This window comes from Manacus vitellinus, unplaced genomic scaffold (genome assembly GCF_001715985.3).
Source record: "Manacus vitellinus isolate BGI_N305 unplaced genomic scaffold, ASM171598v3 scaffold_44_pilon, whole genome shotgun sequence".
NCBI classification, from domain to species: Eukaryota; Metazoa; Chordata; class Aves; order Passeriformes; family Pipridae; genus Manacus; species Manacus vitellinus.
Genome location: NW_021940565.1, coordinates 6,669,685 through 6,696,379, shown reverse-complemented (window position 1 = coordinate 6,696,379; position 26,695 = coordinate 6,669,685). Strand labels below are relative to the sequence as shown.

Genomic DNA, 26,695 nt, shown 5'->3' with positions numbered 1-26,695 from the left:
TACATGAGCCTCTTAGTTGCCAAGAGGAAGATATAACTTTAACCAAGCTACTGAGGAACAAGATGAAGCTGCTCATCATCACAGACAATTGCTATTATAGAACAGCATGACACCAATACCTTCTAGACTGTATATTTTTGTTTACAAGTGATACAGGAGCTCTCAGATGAACTAAAAGCCCAGAATACAGAGCAACTATTTGCCTTGGAGTGTAGCTATGCAGAGTCTAACTCTAACCTCTTCCATGTTTTATATCTATAACTACTCAGATTCACAAAAAGCACTTATGGAGCTTCAAGAATAAGTTTTGCAGGTGGTTTCAAGTTTCATAGCACAAAGTGCAATGTGTTGTTACAGTCAGATCTGTAATAATATATCTTAAGATGTTTATATTAGTGTGACAACATAAAAGCAAGCACATCAGGGAAGGACATCTTGGTTCCTTTTATTTAAATGTAAAAATAAATAGGTAAAAAGTTAATATTAAACTCACCACACTCAAATGATGCCTTTGGTCTATCGTGTTCAAGCACCTTCCCTCACACAGTTATCAAACAAACATTTAGACTTTTATGGACACGGTTACAAGCCAAAAGACATGTTAGACATACCCTCCAGTTTAATGATATCTGGACAGTAGAAGTGGATCAGGGCTGCTAGAGCACAACCATCTGTACCATCTTTCAGCAGATTCTCTACCAATGGAATGCAGGGCAGCTGTTTAAGCAACGTTTGTTCCTTCCTGTAACGAGCCTACAATATAGAATGAAGACATTTAGAGAAACAAAGGCTCTGAAACATATGAAGAAACATATTTATACTATAGGCTTTACACCCTGTTAGTGAAAAAGCAGTATTCAAGAAATAGTTGAATATTCTCAGTATTAAATTTCCTAAAACTATTCAGATTGTGCCGCATTTTGAATGGCATAAATAATATTTAAGAGGAAAGGAATGATACTAATTTTGAGCCTTTCCTTCAAAGTCACCAAGTTTTAATGATCTCTGTATAGCACACTGAACTAAATAGCATTATATACCTTCATTAAAATTTAACACTCGTCATTATACGATCAAAAATTATCTGTGTAAACACAGTGAGACAAACCCTTAGCTAGTGAAACTTCAGTTTACTGGCAAGTCATGACTCTGAAGTTAACACACCCAAATATTTTGCCCAAAATCTCATTCTTATATAACTGACTTCATGACAAATTCAAAAACAAGAAAATAATGGAGTTCATCAAATATAGATTATTACTAGCATGTGTCACTATAAGAAGTCATAGAGAAATATTAATGGTCAAGTGTTATGACCATGCAGTAACCCAGTTATAAAAGGAAACATTTTGAAAAACAAGTGGGCATATAAAGAGATCATTAGTTCAGAACACTGAGATAGCATTTATCTGAAGTGAATATATTTTTAATGAGTTTCTTTCTTTTTTGTGATAGGAGAGGGGGGGCTTACTTAAAAAATGGACTTATCATTCTTAGGTTTTTCCCCCAATTCTTCTTGGGAAAAAAAATGGAGGTGGAAGAAAGAGGTATAGATTTTAATTTGTTAATATTATGTCCTAAGAAATTTTTAAAGCAGTAGTGAAGGATTACTTTTCCATTCACACCACAGAACTACTTATGATGCCAAGAGTGTTTCTGAGTTAATTTTATTCTATTTAAATTCATCTATACACACTAAACAGCAAGTGTCCCTGTAGGGATTCTAAGAAGTCTTTATGAATGTTACTCTTCCAGCAAGTCCAAAGCTGACAGTTCCTATCTCCTACTCTCCATTTTTTGGTTGTGCTGGAGCAATTGCTGATGGGACCGCATGGCAAAACCATCGCTACAGCTACAACAACTCTCCTCCTTTGTTTCTGCAGTGAATGAGTGAGTAGAGATGGAGGTTTTATGGGTGGGGCAGGAATTGTTTAAGTGAGCTTTGCACGCAAAAAAGTCTGTGGAACCACAGAGTAACCCTGAGGGCTATACTTACTGCCACTGGATTTATGTCAAGGATCACATGGGATTATTTCAGTGAATGTTAGTGTCCCCTAACTGGCCTAGGAAGTCAAAGCCTAATCTGGCAACAGCAGCCACATCCGTTCTAAAAAAATAATGGGCTTGTACTTGACCTGGAGAACTTATACTTTAACCAATTAATATTTTTAAAAAATTATTCTTTTTAAAAAAACTTATTCTTTACTTCATACTTTTAGTGCAGTGGTATTTGTGTGTCAAATAAGCTGTAAAAAAATGAAAATCTCATTTTTGCATGCTACAGGAAAAATTCACTAACACCAAACAAAATCATGCTACTGTTATGCATTATTAATATTCTTTTCTCCACGTTCTTACTACTCCCTAGTATTTCTAATCAAATAGGCCAATTATGCTTGCAGTGGAAGTTTATTCTTTTTCACTGTGGCAATCCACTGTCCCAATATGATGAAAATCCTGCAAATTTCAAATACCATGTGACTGTGTCTGTATATGTCCTCCTCAAAATGACTGAAATTAAGTCTATGAAATACTACCATTTAATTATGATTAATCATGAATAATAATAACAGATACGGGATACAGATGGACTCAACACCATGGTCAACAAGCTCTGTGTAATTTATATATTCTTTTGAATAGCATCTTTTAATGGAGTATTCAAAAATAGTTGAAATCGATAATACAGTGGTCTTGCACAGTAAATCCCGTGAAGAAGTATAATGCCACTTTAATGAGACTTTCACTGGCCTTACAAACAGTGCACACAGATGCTAGAAACTGTGTCATATCTTTAAAGTGGACCTAGAAAGAGGACTTAATTCATTATAGAGTATGCCAGGCACGTTACTTCAGGAAAAATAAACCCATATAACCTGATCTGCTAGGTTCAGTAGGGTATAGCAGGCATCATGTTTCAATTTGGTTGAAAAGAGAAATTATACTGAAAAAACCAAAAGACATTGGTAATTGTGCTGCATTTTTAATAAACTTCCATTTGAAGAAACCCTTCTCATCAGTTGCAATGCTTGCTACTATATATACGGATGCAAGAACGCAAAAGATTAACCTCTACATTTATGATGAAGCTCTAGTGCTAATTAAAACATAAATGCTAATTCAGGCATCTTCCTTCTGAGATCCAAACCCATCCTGATCTAGCATCTTTGAGCTTATACTTAAAACAAGTAGTCGAGACACTTGCCTACAAACAAGGTCAGATAAAGAAGAGCCAACAGCACAGCAGCTACCCTGCCATAAGTGCTTGTGTGTATTCAGAGTTAATCATTAATAATGAATGCTCTTACACATTTACCAGGCAGTAGATAACATGTTATAAATTTACTTCTCCGAGTAAGTTTTTAGCTGCCTGTATGCTCAGGAATCTCTCTCTATGAAACATTTGTTCTTTATAAAAGGAAGAGGCAGAAGACTGGCTGAACTGTTAAGAGCAGCTTGAGCCACGGCCTTCCTATTGTATTTTCAGTAGCACTCGGGTTTCAACTGAACCAACAACTCAAAGTAACATAAATACCACTGGTTTGAGTTGTCTGTGGACAACTGGCAGGTAAACTGGAGTTAGCTTTTCAATATACTGAACGTTCTATATTTGAATACCATTTTTATGCAAAGAAAGAGCGTCAGTAGCAAACTAACACCCTAGACAAGAATAGAATACAAGCATATTCTAAAACTGCTTTGAAGTAGCCATCCTAATTTGTGAAAATGAGACCAAAAAAAAGTGCTTAAATCTTGGGTTTGTTTTTTTTTTTTTCAGTATTCCCTCCATTTAGTTACACTATCTTAATTCCAAAATAAAATTGAAGGACTATACTGTGAAGGGCAGTGTATTTGTGTGTCATCACTGTAACAGATAGCATTTTAGAGAAATTGCCCGCAGAGACTGTTAGGAATTTGAATACTGATTAGTCTGCTGAAGACAGTACTTTTAAACTGGTTTTCCAGACACCAAGTAACTTCTGTTGTTGCCTTTATTGTTATTTTCAACTCTTTCTGCAATGTAAGAACAGCCTTTTACTAATTATGACAGCAAATATCTGAGGGACTGTTGTATCAGTTATTTGGTAATCCTTAGAGCAAAGATAGTTCAGAATTAGTTCTCTGGAATTCAGACTAGAAGTATGCAATTCTGCATGTACCTAAGCAATTCTGCATGTACCTAAGCAATTCTGCATGTACCTAAGCAATTCTGCATGTACCTAAACAGCTGACTGTTTTGTTCCCAGTAAAACCTGCTGGAGAATAAATAATCTGAATGCATTTCAGGGGTGAATTACTGCATGATAGAGGAAAGTAATGATAACACCAAGTTGACACAGCACAGAGAAAACAAACTTGATTATTACTGCAGACATGAACAGTTATTTGTTATTGCTTTTAGTGAAATTATAGTCTCACTAAAAGTAGACTGCTTTGGGTTACTTTGTGTGGGGAGAGATTAAAGCAGTCTTAAATCAGCTGAAAACATAGGGAGTTCTAGACAAATGGTGTAATGATTGCATATAATAAGATTTCAGATTCCATGTAGCATCAATAATCAAAAGCTATTTCTTCAAGCCTCTTTTAAAAAGAGAATTCGTATCAAATAGTATGTGATTACTGAAAGCTTATGAAAAAGTAGTTTGCAAATTCCCTGATCATTTGACATGAGTTAATATTGGGTAGCACTGCCTTGAACAGACCCACTGACTGCTTGAAAAGTAATTCCTTATCCAGCATTATATCTCTTTTCTTTTGCACAGATTACCTTGCAAAGTAGGCTTCTGCAGTATGCATATCTTTGTGGGGTAATCTCTTATAAAATTATCTCATACAGATAAATGAAACGAATGATTAGACCAGCATGACATGGACAAAGCCATTCCCAAAATAAGCAATTTGATCAAAGTGAAGCAGTTGGGCAAACTTACAGGAACCAGTTTCCAAAACCATTTGGTAGGAGACTTCAGAGGAAGCAGTAGGAAAAAAGAATAAAAGCAAAAAGCAAAGGAAAAAAAAGGAACATTTTATCAGATTTCATAAATTACTTTTACAAAGCAATTTTCTTTAACATTCTCAGTTTTGTATAACAGTGAATTGTAATTTAATGGTAAGCATTAGTGCACCGTAACTTCTGCGTATTGAGCTAATTAGCAGCAATAACAGTGGAGAAATATGTCTGCACTCTTTGTAGATCAACATTATAATTTTCCCACATGAACAGATAAGATTGTCAGATCAATGCAGTTTTATGAAATGCTTTCACACATCTAATTGTACTCTACATATGCAATCCGACTGAGGAATTCATTTGAGACTTGAAGTCATGATCACAAGTATCAAAATGAACACCAGTAGCACACATGAGGAAGCAGGGAAGCTAAAGCAATGGAAAAAAGGATAAACACACTGTAGTACAGTACAACCAACTGCAGTGAAGCTTGTGTTAGTTACTTCAAGCCAAACAGTAACATTCAACAGTATTTTTAAACAATCGTATGACAGTTTTCAGAACAACAAGAGGTACAGGCAGTTATATTTTTGCAATGACAAATCACATTAGCATCAGCTGCATGATGTGCAATGACCTGAAATGCAGATGGAGTTCTGACTGCTGGCAGAGAATGATCAGATCTGGTACATACAACTCTAAACTCATACGTGATCAAAAAATACTAATCTGAAGCACACTGAAGTAATTGATTCTTCTCTGTAACTCTACACACTAGTTTGGCATAATACTTCTACTATTAAGAATAAAAATATTGTATATCAGTACTATAAATACACACAGAAAACTTTATCATTCTATGGATTTCATTTTAGGAAAAATAAAAATCAAACCCATTACCAAAGTGCAGGAAAGAATTTTTTTTTTTAAATGAAGATAAATATTTTCTTGGAGTGATAAAAACATAGTTTGAAAACTGCTACGGAAAAAACTGTAGCGGAACCTTATTATTTTATGTAGTTGTTAAACCTTTAAAACAGCTCCAGTAATGATACAAAGCTTTTATGCAAAAAAGCTATTGTGCACTAAAGGGTGTCCATTAGTAGCAGGGCTATTCTCAATATTCTTCTCCTCCATTTAACTGGATTGTTGCAGTAGAGAATCCCAAAGGCACTGGGAAAGAAATTAACTACAAGATACATGCTCATGTGTGGCTCTGGACATTTCTGTTGTCACACCCAAATAAAGCACTTTCTACAGGGTTCAGTATCTCTTTATATCACTGAAATATAGTCAAAGTATGGGAAAATATGTGAATTTGAAAACAAATAATCTTAATTTTGAACTGCAATCAGGAATTCTAAACCATATCATAAAAGAGGGTTTTAGATAAATTGACTGAGAACAGACCTAGGCTGCCTATTATTCTGCTTAACTCTGATAGGAACATTCTTCTTGGATTTATCAAGGTGAAGTGTATTTCAGATTCGGACTAAAAAAGGCCACCAATGTCTATTTAATGATAGGCTGAAGAACTACTCTTTGGAAAAAAGCACAAATTTGTTTCAATTCTCAAGACTAGCTCTCTGTAACAGTAACTGAACTCAAAACTAGTAATCCAATATATATTTTTATTTATCCAGTTGGTTGAAATTATAGTTGAGATGACTATGATTCAAAGGGGTGAAAGATTTAAGATAATCAAATTTAAATTCAAAATTACCCCAAGATTTATAAATATATGCTTTGTAAAGCCACTTAAAGGAAAAGAGAGAAAGAAAAGCTGAAATCTCTTGGACAACATAATGGGAATTCAATGGGTGTTGAACTGTCACTTTCAATCAGCAAGAACAAACTTTTTTCCTCTGGAACTTCATAAAAATCAGTCACTATAAAACAAACTAAGCAGAGAATCCTGGCTGACTTCTCCCAATGTTTAAAAAAACAACAACAACGAAAAAACCAAAATAATCCCCCACAAAACAAAACAAAAGCTGAAAGGACAAAAAGTCTTCTTTACAAGGAGACTTTTTTATCCCCCCAACAAGGTTTTAAACGTGACTATGATAAATTGAATTCATCCTATGGTGCCAAAACATGGCAGTCATGTCTTTCATTAATTACTTGTTTCTGCTATTTTCCTTGCACCATCATTTGTGTTCATGCAGCTGTGCATTAATCAAGAAGCTGATTCTGTTGCAAATTTTTCTTCTTGACAGGTTAGCTTTTGCTAGCAGTGTGGATTTATGAAACATTAAATTGAAAGTGGAACTACAGCGTTAGTGTTTTACCTTCACGCAAAAAGTCGCACTGCTTAAACTAATTTAAAAAAAACTTTTGAAGAACACAGGTACTTGATGAATACTCATACATTTGTTTCTCTCATAGGATTTGCATTTACTTGTCTTAAATCTGTTAAGACTGATTCAGTCTCAATCACAGAAGCAGATGGGAAAACAACAGGTTTTTGAGAATGCTCCAACTACATCGAAAATCAATAGTTTAACCAGTGCAACTGTGCAGTCACTACATATTATCCAATGGAAGCCTGAAAACCAAAGCTATTTACTACAAAACTGGAAATCCTAGTTGTGAAAAAAGATGCAGAGACTCTACCAGAAACGGATGAGGTTACCACAAATCACCAGGTGATCAAGATCCAGAGGACTACCTGGAACTTAAAATCATATAATACTCCTTCCTCTCATCTTCTACAGACAGGCAGTAGCAGAATTAAGTGAAAGAAAACAAAAGCAACCTCATAATGTGTTAGCACTGGTTTTATCCATCCAGAAATATAAAATAGGTATATCTTATCAGCTGTATTATCTACTAATCTGTTTATATGATGCTTAAAACTTTTAGAAACGTAGAGATTTATTGTTTACTGCAAAAAGGTTCACTACAGGTTTGTAACAAGACAGTAAGGCATTAATTTTGCAGACTTGAGGGTTACACTGACATTATTTTTCACAAGTGATTATGAATTTATCACAGTAGGATATGATGAAATTATTAAAAAGTCTACTTGTTAGTTTTACTTCACCTTTTAGGTACCTGATTTTACTGCTTCTTGGCCAGAAATTAAAACTGAAGGAAAGTTTTCCCTAATGACTAGAATGATCTGTTCTTCCCATGTTTGTCTGGCCATCTTTTTAATCAGCGGAAGGGACATTCATAATTTAAATTTAGTTCTGAAACATTCAAATATCCAAAGGTGTTTGCCTAGATCAGAAGGGAGATTGCAAAGTTTCTTAAATTTTAGAATGGAATCATCACCTTTTGAACTGCTAATTGTGTCGGTAACCCAGAGAACCTAAATTAGATAACAAAGCCCCAACCTGAAAAGGGTGGTGGAAGACAGAAAAGCTGCACAATGGAACATTCCAGTTCCCCTTCATGCTAAGTTTTAAGATACAAACAGAAGCAGCAATTAAGAGTTTAAAAAAATTGAAGGAAGAAAATAAAACAATTGAATCCAGCTACTGAGAATTAAGCTACAACTGTAATATGAGAATAAAAATGTTAAATAAATATCTAGAAGTATACTTTAATTTTTTCCATAAAAATGGAAAAGCATGTTATATTCCTTTAGTTAAAACAAAGGCAGAATTTAATTCTCCCCCTTTTTTAATCTAAGAACATCTACTGATACTAATAGCTAAACCCAGGAATAGCATGAAATGAAACATTATACAGATATTTCAGCAACACCTAAACCTCATAGAGGAATTTAGCTACAGTTCTGAGACAGCTTTGCTGAGTACAAGTTGGAAGGTCAATGCTATCATTGATTCTGAGCTCTTAAAAGAGAAATGCATGGACTGATACAATATGGAGCCAGATAATCAGGGTAAAACACCTGGGTATCAGGGAACGAATACTGGGATGCTTGACCAGAGCCAGCTGATAATTTAACAGAAACTCCTGTGAGGAACTGACCAACTTGATTTGAGGCATTTGACCCACCCAATGCATCCGCATTAGTTTGCCTTGTAAAGCCATCATGACAAAAAGAATAGCTGAGATTTCATGGTAAATTAGTCATCAGTTGAACAGACCAGTGTTTCTCAAAGAAAACTCGGAGTTAAATAATCTGAATCAACAATTGATTCAAGAATGCTGACATTGAAGATAAATTATAAACTAAAAATTTTATCATTTTATTCCTAATATAAAATGCAAACTACAATATAAGTAAAAATAATACAAATATAGATAATACAGATAATTTTATGGCATTGCTCTGATAACAATCTTTTTTATATATATTTGTTTGTCATATTATGACTCTCATGCACTTCGAATTTTAAAAATTATTCTCATCTTTCCAAGAGACCTAAAAACCACATAAAACTACCTACTATTATTTTCAGCAAAAAGAAAAATCACTAGAGGACAGAGGTACACAAGTTATCTCCCTGCCCTCTGTTTACGTTGTTTTATCTAAATTTGAGAAATGAACTTGTCAAGGACATCTCATTTTCCAGATTTGTAATCTACTATCACTACTGAACACAGCTTAAATTTTCCATATCAGGGTCTATGCATCGGTCACACTACTATTGTAAAACCCACCATTTTCTTTTGCTGAATCACATCCTAATTAGCCTTCATCATCATTCCTTATATTTAAAAAACCCCTACAAATTGAAGGACATTCACTACATTCATGTTTTTTGAAGCTGAACATCTAATCTGGCCTGGTAACCCACAACTCCTTCAGAGCAGCTTTGAAAAGGAGACAGCAGCTTACATGACAACAGACCAGGAGAGGAACAAGGATTACAGCATTGCAGGAGCTCAGAAATCTGCTCTGCATTCAAGTGCAGGGATAATACCAAAGGGTGTTCAAACTGATTAGCAATTCCCCAATAATAATTATATCTCAGTAAGATAAATGATCTTGTTCTGAAGCAAGCAATTTTACATACTCTAGAAGTGTATGCTATCCCTCTGTATTTGGGTGAGTATTTAATGCTACCTAATTAACTGAACCCCACAAACAAAAGAAAAAAAATCCTGTTGGGAAAGGAAATCAAACATAATCTGTTTTTATTGTATATATGATAAAACCTGTAATCAACCAGTATTTTGGATCATAGCCAGAGCAATACTCCTCATGATGTTACATACAGATCTCTCATTTGAGATTCAGACAATACACAAGGAAAAATATCATTAAAAACCATGAATACAATGTGCTATTTTTTGTATATCAGATCTGACTGTAGATCTAATTCATTCAAAAGTATTCATTAATCTTAACAAATTCCTTATCACTAACATAACAGATGTTTCCCCACTATCAAAGATTTATTTGTCAAAAGGAACAACTGGGAATAAAAAGTGCAATTCTATTAGTTTTACTTTTAAATGGGTATTTTAATGAAAATGATAAAACTAATAACAAAATGCATACTACAAGTTTTCTTTCTTTAACAAGCAGTTATAAGTTCAATGTCTGCAAATGTATATTTACATACTATATGCAAGTAGTTTTTGTTTACAGATAAATGCTTATTCTAGTTTAAAATACCTTAACTTCTACACCTACCTTCTGACCTCCTGCAGATTCTGCACCGTGATGCTCTTTTAGCTTTTGTTCCTGTTCCATGATGTCTTTCAAATGCTCGTTTACCTAGAGACAAAATAGTTCATTCAGTTGTCTAAGAAACAAATCATAGAAATTACAAGCTTTCAAAAGGTCTACAAATTACAACCACAGAGTTAACTAAAAAGATAAAACAACTATTTCAGACTAAATCCCTGAAGCAAAATCAGCCAATGTCAGTCTCAGATGCAGTCTAGGGTCACTACTTGTTAGCTTTACATTGTATGAACTACCTTGCCCCTATTATGCTCGATCATATTTGATTAACAGTGTATCCTTGTTACTTGATTTGATGATGCAGTGAAGGTAGATCACTTCAAGCAAGAGGTGTTCAAACTCAAACAGAATACCTTTGGGTTTAGGTTACACAATGAGATGACAACTTCTAAAGAGCCAGGAAGGACCCTCGAGCAGCCATCATGGCACCTCAATGTGACAGTGACAGCTAAGATGTCACATGTAATGTACATTACAGTACTTAGTAAGCCTTCCCATTTATTTGGTTCATACAACATGCTTAACTTATTTCTGCAAACTTTGTTTTTTATTATTCATAAACAGGATAAAGGAACAGTCTTTATCAGACACAGTGCTGATACACCTACATACACACATATTCTACCCTCTCATCCCTAATCGAATCACACAGGCTACAAAGAAAGTCAGCCTGCCTTTCCAATACTCATACCTTGTTTATCCAGTACATGACAGCATCCTCAATATCATAAGGTACATCCGTAGCTTGGAGGAAGGTTGAATACTGCTGAGTGCAGGCAATCACTTTCTCAACGCTGACCATCTCCACCGTATATGCCATCATGAGGGTATCAATCATGGCCAAGTGAGCACTCTGCAACAAGAAGCAGCAATACCTAATTAGCTTGCAAAACAAAAGATCACTTTCTTATGGATTGCTTGTCAACACAGCCACATATGTGAAAAGACCGAAACTGTAGTTTTCTGTCTGGTTGCCAGCTTTTGGCAAGTGAAAACAAACATAACAGATTTGAGAACACAAATTAAATTTCAAATTAAAATAACTCCTGTAAGAAAATGAACACAAAAATTAAAGAACTGAAAATGAAAAGAATAAGCAAATTTAATGATTCAAACATCACCTCACCTTTAACAGAGCTAAAGAGATCTTTTAAATTTGTTACCATAGGAAAAACACCCCCCCCGCCTGATCAATGTTATTTGTACTGGAAATAAAAGCTGAGACTGCCTACTAAACAACCTTCATCATCACGAAAATGCTGCATTAATATGTGAAAGTTTATCTGTATTTAAAGTCATAATCCAGGAAGAAGACACGATTATACTAATCTTTAGCAAAACCCCCAACATGATAGAAAAATACATTTTTTCTTCTAGTATATTAATTATGTTATGCAGATGCAGCTATATATGCTCAACTAGGTTTAAAATAAGCATGTACTGATAAATAAAACATAGCTTCTTTTAAAAGATGAGGTACATTTCTCCTTATGTTATGTCTTAAAAGACAATGGCTATTTCACAGTTTGTAATACTTAAAAATAAACAAACTTCCCCTGCCCCCCCTAAAAAAAAAACCAACAAAAAACCCAAATGCAGCAATAAAAAAGAGGATGACAACCAGGATTTACATTAGATTCTTGTGATTGAATAACAAAATGACTGTGGTTTGCAGAGGCAGTGCCTACAGCTAAACAGATTTCCTTCGTCTTCCTGATAACAGAAACAGTTTTCTAAGTATTAAGCAAGATTTCCCATGGATTAGAACAATTTCCAAAGACGGTATTTTTTAAAACACTGACTTTAAACACAGCTTACAATGCAAACAAAAATCCCCAACACTTGCTAACACCATCACTTCAATGCTATAAAAAATATTCATATAAACATCTCACAAGGTAGCTGTGACAGCCATGGTAACAGCAATGAACAACATGAGTCACACGGTAATATGCTATCTAATCATCACACTTTAGGTACTTCATGCACATAATTCATTCCAGAATTTCCTGCAGGAAATGAACAGATCCAGACTTCATGCTGCCCTTAGTGTTTGTACCACCAATGACAGTGATGATGCTGACCTCAGAAGTAGGCAGCAGCATATACCAATTTTTTTAATGCAGTTAAGTTGCTTTGTTTGACAAAAAAAAGGCAAACTACACTCACTTTATCTAATAAAGACATTCACGAAACTGTTCCTGATAGCCAGCCTTCCTGGGACAAGCTTATTCTCCTTGGCCCCTGGTTGTGACCTGAGAGCCCTGTGTGCCCCAGACTCCATCTGTGCTCCCAGCAGCAGCAGTGGAGCCAGGCTGGGAACCAGCGTCTCCTCACTCCTGACACTACTGATGGACCCATTCAGAATAAACTCCTTCCACTACCATTATTGTGCCTTATGAATTTACTTACAGACCTTTATGAACAAATACTGATACAAGCTCTTAGGGGAATAATGGAAAGCGCTGGGGAGCTGAATTCTTGCCACTCAAAGTATTCAAGAAGGAAAAGAGTATTGCCCATATCCAGCCTCCCAAGGAGCCTGCACTCCAGTGGGCAATGCAGCAATGCTATCCAGGGATGCACAAGCTACTCCTTTGTTGGCTCAGCAATGCAGAGAAAAAATCAAGTCATTAACTACCAGTACAGTCCCCCAAAATGTTGTGAGGGACTGCAGAGCCTGAGTCAGTCATACAAATCCATGCAATTCTGGCAGGAGTTTCCAGCACAGACTGCAGAAGGGTAGTTTAGCATATGTAGCACACAAGAAAGAAGGGAAGATTTGGATCATCTGTGACATCCAGGGGTCATTGATCTAATAATCTTTCCTTGCTACATTTTTCTTACCTAGTCTGAATGGCTCCTGGGTTAAAACCTTGTGCTGTTTTCAGAACCTCCCCAGGAGGTGAAATGAAGATATAATTAAAACAGCAAGAAAATACTGGATTTGCCTTTTAGGAGGAGGTGGTGCAAAAAAATCATGTTTCGCAGTCAAACCTAAGAGTGGCCTCATACAGAGTGCTACTGCTACAAGTGTGCTGGGGGCCACCAGTGCTGATCCAGAACTGCTCACACTGCCTGTGCACGAGGGGATTGTTTTCATCCCTGCCTGTGGGAGGACACTGCCTTCCACTGAGGTCTGACAACCAAGGAAGTTGCAAGCAGGTGTGGAAGCAGCATCTTTTTCCCCAGCTGTTGATCTATGACTAGTACACTGGGTACTACAGCTGTGCTTTGAGACTGGCCTGCAAGAAAAGCTATCCCTGGAAACTCTCCCAGAGGAATTTAGTAGCCCTCACCTCCCGTGCTGGATCATCAGCTTCTCTGGAAAACTTGATCATGCCTATAAAGTGGATTGCCAACGGAGAGAGAATGCCACTGAAGTGTTGCTAAAACTGCAAATATGCTCAATACATTATAAATACATTAGGAAAATTAAATTATTTACATTTAGTTAGTTGAGTCACATTTTTATTGTTTCTAGTAAATCATTAATGAACTGCAAACTACTTAAGCAAACAGAGGGAACAATGAAGGGAATGACCTTAGATAATGCTTTGTATTATCAAAACTAAGTGTAATAAACTTTTACCCACACCGACTAAATTCATGTCACAAACTTTATTTTACATAAACAATCAAATACAAGCATTTTCGGTCTCATAAGTGACTCCAAGTTATTTTCTTTAGAATCCAGGCAAGACATTCAGAAGATTTTTTTTTTTAAAACATTAGCTAATAAAAAGAAGAATGAGTATTATCCTGAGAAACAAACAACAAAATTGCTATTTTTTTCAATTAGCAAAAATCAAGCTTTTGTTCTCTTACTAATAAAAATATTTAAAACTAGTAACATATATGGATTTATTCTCCCAGAAAATTACAAGCAACTAAATAAACACACAGGATAACAGGTATCTAAAATAGTTGGTTTTTAGTTTGGTTTGTTTGGGTTCTTTTTAAAAGGAGGTACAGAAAGAATGAGAAAACTATTTAATTCTATATACAGCTCTCCTGGTTTTCTTCCACTTCTTCTGTAAAGAGTAAGACAAGCTGCATTCTTTTACATCTCCTGATCCACTGTGCTCAATGAGAAAGAGTAAATTAAAAACCACACTACAAATATAGTGTGCTACTGTTCCAAATACAGGCTTTGACAGCATAACTGCTGAAGTTCTCTAAAAAACCCCAATTTTTAAGAAATTCTATGGATTTGCCTTTCTCACCAAACAACATATTTTAGGTACAGCTAAAAAAATCAAGTGGGACAGCTCACTTTTACTAGCTGAATCTGCAATTATGAGTGAATTACACATGGAAGCAACTTTTCATATCTGAGGGGGAAACAGAAACCACTCTGAGGTGGGCAGAAACTACGATCACCACTCAGCAATGTCCTCTTCCTCCAGACAAGCCTGTAACACAACACCTGAAGGAAGTCCCCAGGAGCCGTGATGACTGGTATCAAGACAGTAGGTTAAATGCTGATATTTCCTCTGAGCATTCTGATACACAGCATAGAGGCCCAGGCAGGATTTCATGCTGTCACATACCTCCCACATCCAGAATTGCAGCAAGACATATATGAAAAAACATCACAGAATCACAGAACATGATGAGTTGGAAGGGGTCCACAAGGATCATCGAGTCCAACTCCTGGCCCTGCACAGGACCAAGAGCATTGTCCAAACACTTCTTGAACTCTGTCAGGCTTGGTCCTGTGACCACTTCCCTGGGGAGGCTGTTCCAGCAACCCAATCACCCTCTGGGCAAAGAACCTCTTGCCAATACCCAACCTAAACCTTCCCAGACACAACTTGAGGCCATTCCCTTGGGTCCTGTCACTGGTCACCACAGAGAAGAGATCAGTGCCTGTCCTTCCTCTTCCCCTCACAAGGAAGTTGTAACTGCAATGAGATCTCCCCTCAGTCTCCTCTTCTCCAGGTTGAACAGCCCAAGTGACCTCAGCCACTCCTCACACAGTTTCTCCTCAAGGCCCTTCACCATCTTCATTGCCCTCCTTTGGACACTCTTATGGCTTAATATCTTTCTTATATTGTGCTGGTCAAAACTGCCACAATACATGGTTCCGAAATAAAACTAAAATTAGAGATATAAGGGAAAAAAATTAAAAAATCACACAGAGTAGAATAAAAGAACATTAGAGAAATATCTTTTTTAAAAAACCCCAACAAACAAGATCAACATAGCAGCAGTGAACAACACAAGAAGTAATAAACTTTTTACAATAGTGTTATGCAGAGATTTGGTTTAAGCCAATTCAAAATATCTTTTCATTCTTTGATCATTTCACTACAATAGTGCAAATCACTAAAGTCTTAAATAGAACACAACGACATATTAAAAAAACACAAAACCTTGGATTTTATTTTCTAAGACACAAATGTGGTTTTGTCTTGCCCAGCTACAGCCTGCACAGAGCACAAGAGTTTTAACTTACTAATCTTAACAATCTCATGTAATTACTAGTTAGTTTCTGCCCTGTAATGTAGGTTCCACAGCTTTTCTTTCTACTGCTGAATACTTCAATAAGAAGCTTACTGATCTGTAGAAGAAAAATTATTCTGAGCATGACTGCTAATGCCTTCCCTGTCTGCCTAATGTTTGATTACAGAGCTTGCTTCATGTCCCTTGAAGAACTGAAAACAACTTCATTAAAAGAGTACTAAGCAAAAGGTGCATATGATACTGTACACACAGATACTTAGGGATAAATATTGCAAATTACAGACAGCACCTGTATTGTTACCTACTACTAAGGATATTTCTCATATCCCATTAAATGATATTCAGGTCAGGAGTTCTCTTATGACCTACCTCCATAAGAAAAACATAGACAAACCCATTTCCCACTACCGTGCTTGAAGAAAGAGGCAGAAAGAAAAAGACGATATAATCGTTACCCTCGCGCTGAAAATAAAAGTCCCCCAATCTCACTATGCTTTGGCCAAGAGATTTGATCCTTGACAGAATACGGCTTTTGTAAACACACATATGTACTCCTGTTCTTACTCAAGTTGGTTGTGCTTCAAGAATTTTTTTGCAAGAATTTTGTGAAGGAATTTGGTCATATTTTTTAAAAAAGGATCATTACACTGTAGTCATCACTTGCACAACAAATACATATATTTCTAGCTAAATTCCCTAAAGATTTTGCCTAGACTAGATCAGGCACTTGAGCAAAGAACAGATGAGATCAGCTCTCTACATTTGGCTGGCAGAATTTTTATATCCATTGCATCAGTAGTTATGTATGTAACTAACCATTCCTATCTTCTGAAAACAGAGGTTCAGATACTTCTCACACAACAGTAAAAAACAGTAATTCCGATGGTTTGATGAAACTTACTCAAGAACATATATGGAATAACCGGTATAAGATGTACTTAGGGAGAAAAACAAAAAGTAAAAACAAGAGTTGCTGATATCCAGAGTAAAAAACACACAGTAACAGCAGGCAAGGGAAAGCACACAGGAAAGGTGTGCCACCAGCAGTGTGAGGATCCCCTTCTGTACCACTCTAACCCACGTCTCTGAATCCAGCTCCCTTGCAGATTCTGTGCACAGCACAGTTCGAGAAAGCTGAGTAGCTTTAGCCCCCACACTCCCTTTTCCAGGGATTCTCCCCAGATAACCCAAATCTCAAATGAATCTGCTAGCATAATGAGATATCATCTAAATTCCAAGTCTTAACTAAGAGTGGAAAATTGCAGAATTTCAGCTCAGGGAAGGCATAGACCAAGCTTGATATTGCAGGAAGTGAGGAAGGAATTCATGAGCAGTGATAACTCTATTACAAATTTCACCATCATTTATACAGCAAATTGAAGAAAATTCTGATACTACAAAGGCAACAAATTCCAAAATATTTCAATTAACGAAACAGAGCAGTCTGAAGTAGTCAGTTCTGCTCTGTTTGATGTTTTTGGATGTAGTTTTTCTCTAGCCTCACACAGTACTTATGCCTAAGCACAATCCCAAAATAACCTCAGTTGTCTAGTTAGTCTTGTCCTGCAAGTGAACGATCATGTGGAATTACCTCCTCGCTGCATTGTCATGAAGAACAAGCACTTGACTCTGATAAGATGCTTATTCAGCAAAAACGGGCACTACTGAGTCATGCTAAGCACATCGAGGCAGGTTCTGCAAGGTAGAGGGAATGGTTTTTACTTTCAGTATTTTTATAGCTTTCTGTATTTGGTTAACTTTTTTAATTTAGCAATCTCTTATATGAATATATATGTTAAAAATTCATTATTTGACTGACTATACGCAGCTGACACAGGAAATGTAGTTCACTTCCATAAAAAGGATTTGTTAGGTACAGATACTTGCTGAGTTAAGCACTTTGATAGCACTTCTAAGTTCTACCTAAGGTCTCTTCATTATGCTTGTTAGGGAACTTAATTTGATGTACTAACTCAATCCTAACTAAATATCTAACAGAGGTTCCCAGCTTCTTTCTGAATCAAATAACCAAGTGAGACCTTGACCTATTCCAGGTCATAGTGAAACAAAATACCTGTACAACACACACTGGAATCAGGAACCAGCAAATTATGTTCATCACATTATTTTAATTTTGTCATATTTAATAGTTTCACACAACCTACTTCGATTTTTTTTTTAATATACTTAACGACTACAAGTTGCCTGTATCTTATTTACTGGAAGAATCAAGTGCCTAATGGTAAAAACCACAAAGGCCCTTCAAGTGCCTTTATGCTAAGTACTCCATGTTTCAAAAAATAAAACACTTGCAGTTGTATAGATTAAACTAAACTGAGAAATTAATGCAGGATAACTGATAACAAGACAGTTATATACATTTAGACAAGTAAATAGCAAGAACCTCGGATTTCCCAGAGGATTTTGTTTTTGCAGATAATTCAGGATTTTTGTATATCATACTGTCAAATCCTGTCCAGATAAACCAAAAGCAAAAATCTCTTACAAAAATTACTTATATACACTGTCTCCTTCCTCTCGTGCTGGATATTTAAACCAAGAACAAGTAGTAATTATATAAAATATCATTTGAATTTCTTTTGTCACAACAAGCTTCACCACTCTTTGAAGAACATAGGAACGGGGAAAAAGAAAAACAAGTCTTCATCTTACCCATATATAAATAAAAAGTAGTTCCTTCTTCCTGACTCATTCATACCTGCATAGTAATGACATTAAAAGCACTGGTTTAACTTCTCTGGCAGCTTAGCTAAAACACCTGCAGAGGCAGTTATCACCAGAGTATCAAAGTATGTTCATCTCAGAACATCTGCTGAAGGAACACGGCAATGCTGCAGAACTACCACTTCTTCGTGGAGAAGGAGGAGCAGTGACAAGACAAGCCAGATTTCTACAGAATTACAGGTGAAGAGTTCAGATTTGGGTGATGTGCTAAAGTACATAAGAGAGGAAGTTGGAAAGGCAAAGAGAAAAAGAGGCGGAGGTCCCAAAATAAAATATATATATGTGGGGCTGGGATACTAATTCATGGAGATGAGAGTGGAGAAGGAAACAGAGGCATGTCATCTCCAGTGCAGGACTTCACCTGGCACTGTGCCTCAGCATGCTGCAAGTCCCACTGGCAAACTCCCCAGAGCCACTTGCTTGTATGTCATCAGAGCAGACCAGTTTTGAAACTTTACAACACAGACTCCTAGTTAACACATTTGACAGTTAAATATTGATGGGCATTTTTGAATGGCAGCTTTTGTAGCTCAGGTAACTGATATAATATGCTTTCCTACAAGAGGAGAGATAAAGTTAGCTGTGGTTCTTTCCCTCATTTCTCAAACCAAAAGAAGATCAAAGTAAGGCCTAGTTATCAATGGAAACCTCCAACTAAATTCCACACAGTTCTGGGACTGGCCTTCCAGGCTATGTTTTTAACGCCTACACTCTACTCAGTTTCCTCGGGAAATGTGCCTCCCAGCTGGAACTCATGTGAGACACTTGCCAAAATACCAAACTGGAAATACAGACTTAAATTCTCAGGGAAGGTATTTGAAGATTAACTTTTAATTATAAACAAGAGATTTGGGGTGTTTTGTTGCAAAACTCATCTTTGTTTTTGAGCGTGATCATCCTTCTTGGTCCAAATTTGTATTTTGACCATATGTGGAGGACACATGTATCATTCAGCATCTTAGATAAAACAAATGAATTTAGTGTTGAAGCTAATGCCTCTGAAATGTAAGCATCTAAGACCTAGGGACAACTTCATCCTGTCATATGTCAAATATCACCATAATTTTATCAAGTTGCTGCTCAAAAACCTATGAAAAGTTTCTGTGGTTTTTGGTTAACTGCTGATACACAAAAATCTACTTTTAGGAAAGAAACATGAGAAACTTTCTTTGGGTTAGCTTTCTGTGTTGATCTAGCAAAATTTTGGATCAAGAAATCAGAACATATATGGTCATTTCAACATACTATCTTCAGAAAGAGGAAAATTAGTTTCAATTTTTATATGAAAACATAATATGAAATCTTCCTCCATTTGCATATAAACAGGCTCCTGATAATTTTCTTGCTGTTTCTTTATTAACCATAGAAGGGCAGAGAAATGAGGTCATCGCACTCCTTACAGTAACGGCAATTACATTAAGGAGTTATTTTACCTTTTTCTCAAATGTTTATAGGAATAGCACATTTATACACCATAACACAGCACAGTAAGACATGGGAGGGAAACTGACCTCGTCAAAAATTTTCCTCTAAAATAACAGCCAAGGTCAAAAGAAATTTCCCAGTATCCTACTTAAATGAACTCTATCAGCAGCGTTAAATAATTAAAACAGACACAGAAAAGTATACTGATCACAAGAAATCTGTTTCTCTATGGCTGTTAATGTAAAACCTTGTAAGTGACAAGCTGCTGACTAATAGCATTACTAAATCAGACAGCTGACCAACATTTTTTCATCTACTTATTAAAGGATTACGACAGGCCAGCCACAGCAGTGGTCCACAGTGATGTTACAGCACAAGTGGGAAAGGTACATTATGGTTGTTTTGAAAAACATATTCAAAAGCCTTTTCACTTGGTTGGTTAATCTGGACTAAACATCAAGCTTTAAGACAGATCTTGAACCTCTGAAGTAAAGTGGGGGTTCTTCAGAGAAAGACTCTTACATATGCACTCACATGCATAAAATAGTTACTGTACTGTAAACTTTACGATCTGTTTTTTCATCTTCCAAATCAACTCTGCACTCAGGAATATACTTTATACTTTAAAAAGAGCAATCTGCGTGCCTTCACAGAGATCCTGCTGTACCAATAATCCTTGTTAATAGATTACTTGCACCCGAGGATGTCCACTTCATCTACTGCTGTAGATTTTTGCAGGACATCTGGCAGCAGTCTCCACCACCATAAGCTTCTGCTAAGCACAGGGTCATACACAGGCTCTGCCTGCATCAGGAACTGCTGCAGACCAGCAGGAGCAGGCTGTCAGACAGAAAAGGGTTGTGCTGAGGAGGGGATACCTACAATATGGACTGCTCCTGTCAACAATCACTCCACTTAAAAAATAATCTGGAATTCAAGCAGCATATTAGTAAGGCAATGGATTGTCTTTCTATCAGTGCTTCATAAAAATGGGAATATCAATGAAATAGTAACTAAAGCCTTTCTTAGAAGTTACTTTGCTAAAGGCATGATTAATATGACACCATCTTCAGGAAGAACATTTTCTTCAAGAAAACTTTCTTTTAAAAAATGAAATGGTTAATTAGCTTCTTTCCTATCCATGGAAAAGACTAGAATGTTTTATCCAAAGAATTAAGATAGAAGAGGAGACCATTGCGAACTAGAGACCACTTCTCAGTTAACGGACAACCAAGGTATAACAATGACCATTCTCATCTTTCACAAGTATTTGTTTGTAAACTGATACTTTTCAGAGCACGAAAATGAACTTGAAAGTCTTATCCTCCACCTCTCTTTGGTAATGAAAGAATAGCCAGTTCATAAGTCTATTTAAAGATTAAAACAATAAAACACATGATCATGTCCTCAGTTCTCATGCATTTTTGGTTTATAATGTTATTATTTCAGGAGCTGTTGCTCAGTTAGTAGCTCTCAAAACAGTAAAGTCAGCTGCAGCAGTAGCCTATTCACACTGTAGTAAACAACTATTTTCGTTGGCAAAACATCTCTCCTCCTTTTCTCCACAATTAAGACAAGCTAAGTAAGAGGGTATGGTGATAAATGAAACAAAACACAAAGCAGTTGAACAGAAAATCACAATACAGAAACAGGAAAACTGGTAACTCCTTTCATTTTCAAAATAATTATTTAAGATGGCAATTACTAGATTTTAAGTATTTTCTGTGCTTCCAAGAACAGCAGTTAACAGCAATAGTATTATTTGAAACCTCTGCTACAAGCACAAGGTATGTCAGTGCATGCTGTCCAGAAACCACACAAGCTCTTCACATAATGATAAAATCTTTCCTTTGGCAAAAGCAGTGACCCACCCCCACATATGAACGTTAACTATTAAATCACCTTGTTAATTGGGAAGAGGAAGGGAGATGAAGGGATGAAGGGAGGGAAGGAACAGGAAAGTATTTTATAGCTGTCCTTAAATGACCGATTCAGAGCCCACCAGCTGTAAACCTGAAGTCTCATCAGCAGTGCCATGTGCAGTGCCATGGAAGGATCAGTGCAGGCCCTATGCAAGCCTCGGGCAGTTTGTGACACTCAGCAATTGGTGACATTGTTCTGTCAGCCAAGAGCCTAAAATCACAGAACAAAAATCTTTGCTGGGCAGTTTGGCTGTTGAACATTTGGAGGAACTGAAAATAGTTTTGTTTGGAAGAGCTGGAAAAGAAGGTAGTGTAAGCATTAAGGACTGCAGAGAAATTACATCGAGCCAGGCCAAAATCCCTGGAGAGGTACGCTGCAAGAACTTAACTGATGGCTTTTCAGATCAGACTAAGTAAAGCAAAGCAAAGTAGAAATTGTTGCTTCCCAATTTTTTCTTAATTTCTGAATTAAGAAAAAGCCTTATTTTTCTCCATGTTTTATGTCTGTGGTTTGTTTGGGGTTTTTTCCAAACCTCCTTCTCATTAAAATTAGAAATTAACTGACATCTGTTCTTTCTTTTCAAGCATCCAAACTCTGAAATCCCATAATCCGTAAATGGGAAAGGATGATTATTGAGAAACTTGGCTGAACTACATGAGACACATTACTGGCCGTTTTAGCAATCAATTTAAAATCATTGGCTTTGAGTGTATGTTATTTCAGAATTGAAGGCAGTATCTGTAACTTACGTTACCTAAAATACCCAAAGGAAAATTGTATCAAACCTAAAAAGCTGGCTGTCTGCATAGGCAAGTCAATCTGTAATATTTGAAAACGAAAAAAATCAATACTGTAATAGTACAAGATGGCATGGACACTTTTTGAAAAGCTGGTATACAGTTCTCAGCACATTTACTGGTCACAGGTAACAGGCAGTATACATTTCAGTGTCTGCCTGATCATCCAAACATATGATAAATACAAATCAGTAAGTAATTTTGCCAAAAAAAATTCTTACAGTACACATTATAGATATGAAAGACTGGACAGAATTTAATCTATATTAAAAATGAAAACTTGTCAATATATTAAAATGTGTTTTAAAACATAGTTTAGACAACCTAGGGTTTGCTTAGTAATATTAATTATTCATCTTCAAACATCGAACAGTTGTTATTTTGAGACATATTACTTAAGAACTGTAAGTCTTTTTCAAGTTCCATGTTGGATACGTATGGATACACACCAAGCAAGGCAAGAGGCACTATAGAGGCCCAAGAACAAACACAGGCCAGACAAATGCCAAGCCTAGAAGAGAATGTACACATGGTTTCTTCCTGAACAGAGGATTCTGCAGTATTTTAACTTCCAAAGTAATGTGTACTTAATGTGTATAATGCATCTGAAGTGGATATATTGACTTAATGCATTGTTTATTATTCCACAACAGATGAAAGATGAAGGTACAGAAGTGAGGTATATCAGATGACTGAAGAACTATTTCACAATCTTATAATTTTTAATGGAGAACAATCACACACGCACCTGTAATCATAATTTTAAATAAAGTAAGTTTCATGTCATAAAACAATTTCATATGTTTCTATTGCTGCAAAGAAAAATGACAAAAATATAAAAAAAAATTGCATAAACTGATAGAAACATTCACATTAGTACATACGCTTTCTATTGTGTCTGCACCTCTTCCCATTCATCCCCTTTGCCCTTGGATGCAAAATAAATACTTACCATCAAAAACCATGTGGTATAACACTTGCTATATAGTTCAGGTAGTTCAAAATGACTTATCAAATCCAAAAGGCTTTATTTGGATTGTGCCTTCTGCAGAGGAGAAAGTAGCTGTTTAATGCCAGTTATTCATACCGCAAAAAAGAATAGACAAAACAAAATCAGTTTTGCACATCCAATGAACAAAGACAGAGAGGTTCAACCAGAGCAGCTACTGTGGAGAGGAGGAACACAAACATCCCTCGGTCCTTTCCCCTCTGTGCATTATAGCCTGCAACTTCCTTGTGCCATCCCAGGCTGTGCAGTCACAACAAGAAACGTGCTTCCAGCTCCATCCTTCAGCCAGGCCCGGGAGCAGCAAACGGGGCTGTGTGCCAGGACAGCACAGCCGTGGCAGGAAGCTCTTGGAATGGACTTGGCTGTTCAGATACCGGTTTCCCACATCCACTGCAGAAAGGCTGCACATTGGCTGGCAGCCAACTGGATCATACTGATCTACCAGAAAGCTTCAACTATAACCATGAAATGGTTCAAAATAAAGAAAAGGCATAATAATAGTGATTCTTCAGAGGTTTTCACTGCATACTATTTAAAATACTTCTATCATTTATTAACATGACCTTCTCAATGATTTCTGAATCAATCCCCAACTGACTATACTAGGATTCTTTTCAGATGAAATACAAATTCTTTTGGAAATTCTAGATAAATCAATGATAGACTATAAAAGTTATTTTGAAGGCTGTCTTCATCTGAACTCTTTACATTCTTAATGTCTTATTTCCCTACTTATGATGGCTCAACTCTTATGTGTTTATATATATATATATGCATTTACACATACACATACATACCTACAGGAATAAGAGGTCAGAGCAGCTTTGAATGCACATAGCAAATAATGTTGCAACAGGACTTAAATAATCAGAATGATTCAGTCATTCAAACAGCACCATCCCTTTGAGATGTGAACAAGACAAGTTTTCACATTTAGAGACTAATGTCATGCTTTTGTCAGAGTTCCAAGACTGCAAATGAAAATATCACATTGGTGTTTCCTGGCTTTCCAGTATTTGGCATTGCCAGTAAATTTTTAAACTTTTTTTAAATTAACAGTAAAATATACAAGTAATATCCCCAATTCAGTTTCTACAGATGTTGGTGTCTGTAACAACAAATTGTGGGGTTTTTAAACAGACTATTTTTATACTTACTGATTTTATATACCATTACAAACACCAGGCATTCGCCTAGCAAGTCTTGTTCAGCTATTTATAAACTTAGAACCTTTTTATTCTTCTATTACCCTGATCCACCATGAAAACTTACCATTATACCCTGGTATTTCAACAAGACACTGGATGAAATAATTTAAACTCTCTCCTAATTACTGATAGTGAATGTACTGTCTAGTAGTGAATGTACTCATATTTGGAAATATACTGCTATACAATTATGATAAAATATGCTGCTTGGTGATATAAAGACAAACAATTCTTTCACATAAAAAAATAATTAATCTATACATATGTAGGCCTGATTTTTTAGTCTTTTCACTCAGCCTCCAGATTTTATTCTGCATTTAATTAATTTAATAAACATTTCACTAAATAGTAAGCAGCCCGACCTTAAGCACTATCTATTGCATACGACATTTACAACAATCTAATTCAGGGAAAAACAAGTGACCTACTAAGCTTTCAAATTTCACCTCAAAACTTCATTGAGCTTTCAATATATAATCAGGTTCAAACTGCGTATGCAAATGCAACTAATTGCATCCTTTAAAAAGGCATCCGAAATACGTAAAAGACTGCAAAAACAGTTTCTGTAAATATATGTCTACTGTAACGTGCTTTTTCACAGCAGCAAGAACAAAAGTTAAGTAACACTTTTAAAAGTTCAATTATTATAATCCATATTTTTCTTTAGTGTAGTATTTTCCTGTTTTAATCACAATCCACTATTTTACCCTCAGAAATTATGACAATAAAGTAAGAGATAATGGCATGTCTACTTGCCAACAGATTAGCAATGCATTATTTTAATCTGTAAAGCACCAGTACACTGAAGAAGCAGAGGAGGAGAGGTGGGAGTTATGCTGTGGGAAGGAAAAAAAAATTATCACCATTCTGGAAATAGATATTCCTGGCAATAAGCTTTATCACACCAGGCCTACACACAGATCTGGAGGTTTGCTTTATTGGGGTTGTCACAGACTGATGGTGCCCTTTCAGTAGTATAACTGAAGCACTTTCAGGAAGCACCTCCAAGCACTTGTCACTGGTTATCTTCTGGTAACAAAAAGGAGCAAAGTGGAAAGAAGTTAAGCTGCTCTGTGTCAATGAAGCTTTGTGGATTGAGGAACTATGAGCTCCAGCCTCTTGAGTAACTTCAGTTCTTTTCCCATTCTGACATCACTAAGTCTTCTGAAAGATCCAGTTCCCATTCTAAATCCTCTAATCTCTCACATTCTTCCTCAGACCTACATTCTCAAGGCCTCCTTGAACTATTCTCAGTATGTGCTGGCTCAGGAAGGAAGCTCATCACAGTCCAGATATTTGGTCTGCACTTCAGCCTTCCCTTTGTCAAAGGAGTGAATTTGGCTCACTCTCCTCTAGACAAGTAGCTATCTCCAGTATGCTTGTAAGAACTTGTACAAGAAAGAATTTGCAAAATAAATAAGCAGAAGATAGATACAGGCCATCCCTAAGTGGAACAAAAGACAAAAACAAAACATCATTTGGCTAGGATTAAACTTGCAAATTCAGATCATATTTTAAATTCCTTTCCAAGAAGATTTGGGAAAGGTACAGAAGCAA

General features: G+C 36.2%; 1 protein-coding gene across 4 annotated transcripts in view; it reads right to left on the bottom strand.

Moving 5' to 3' along the window:
- The window catches only part of CAMSAP2 (calmodulin regulated spectrin associated protein family member 2), an 81,956-nt gene that overhangs the window by 30,418 nt on the left and 24,843 nt on the right, over positions 1-26,695 (bottom strand). For 2 of the 4 annotated variants that reach the window (XM_018079055.2, XM_008926846.2), the window contains exons 3-6: positions 11,254-11,415; positions 10,509-10,592; positions 4,932-4,964; positions 612-753 (exon numbers count right to left, since the gene is read on the bottom strand). In XM_018079055.2, the coding sequence (XP_017934544.1) occupies positions 612-753; positions 4,932-4,964; positions 10,509-10,592; positions 11,254-11,415 (421 nt within the window). The remainder of the gene's footprint in view (positions 1-611; positions 754-4,931; positions 4,965-10,508; positions 10,593-11,253; positions 11,416-26,695) is intronic. The other 2 variants (XM_018079056.2, XM_008926849.3) reach the window with 1 other exon arrangement.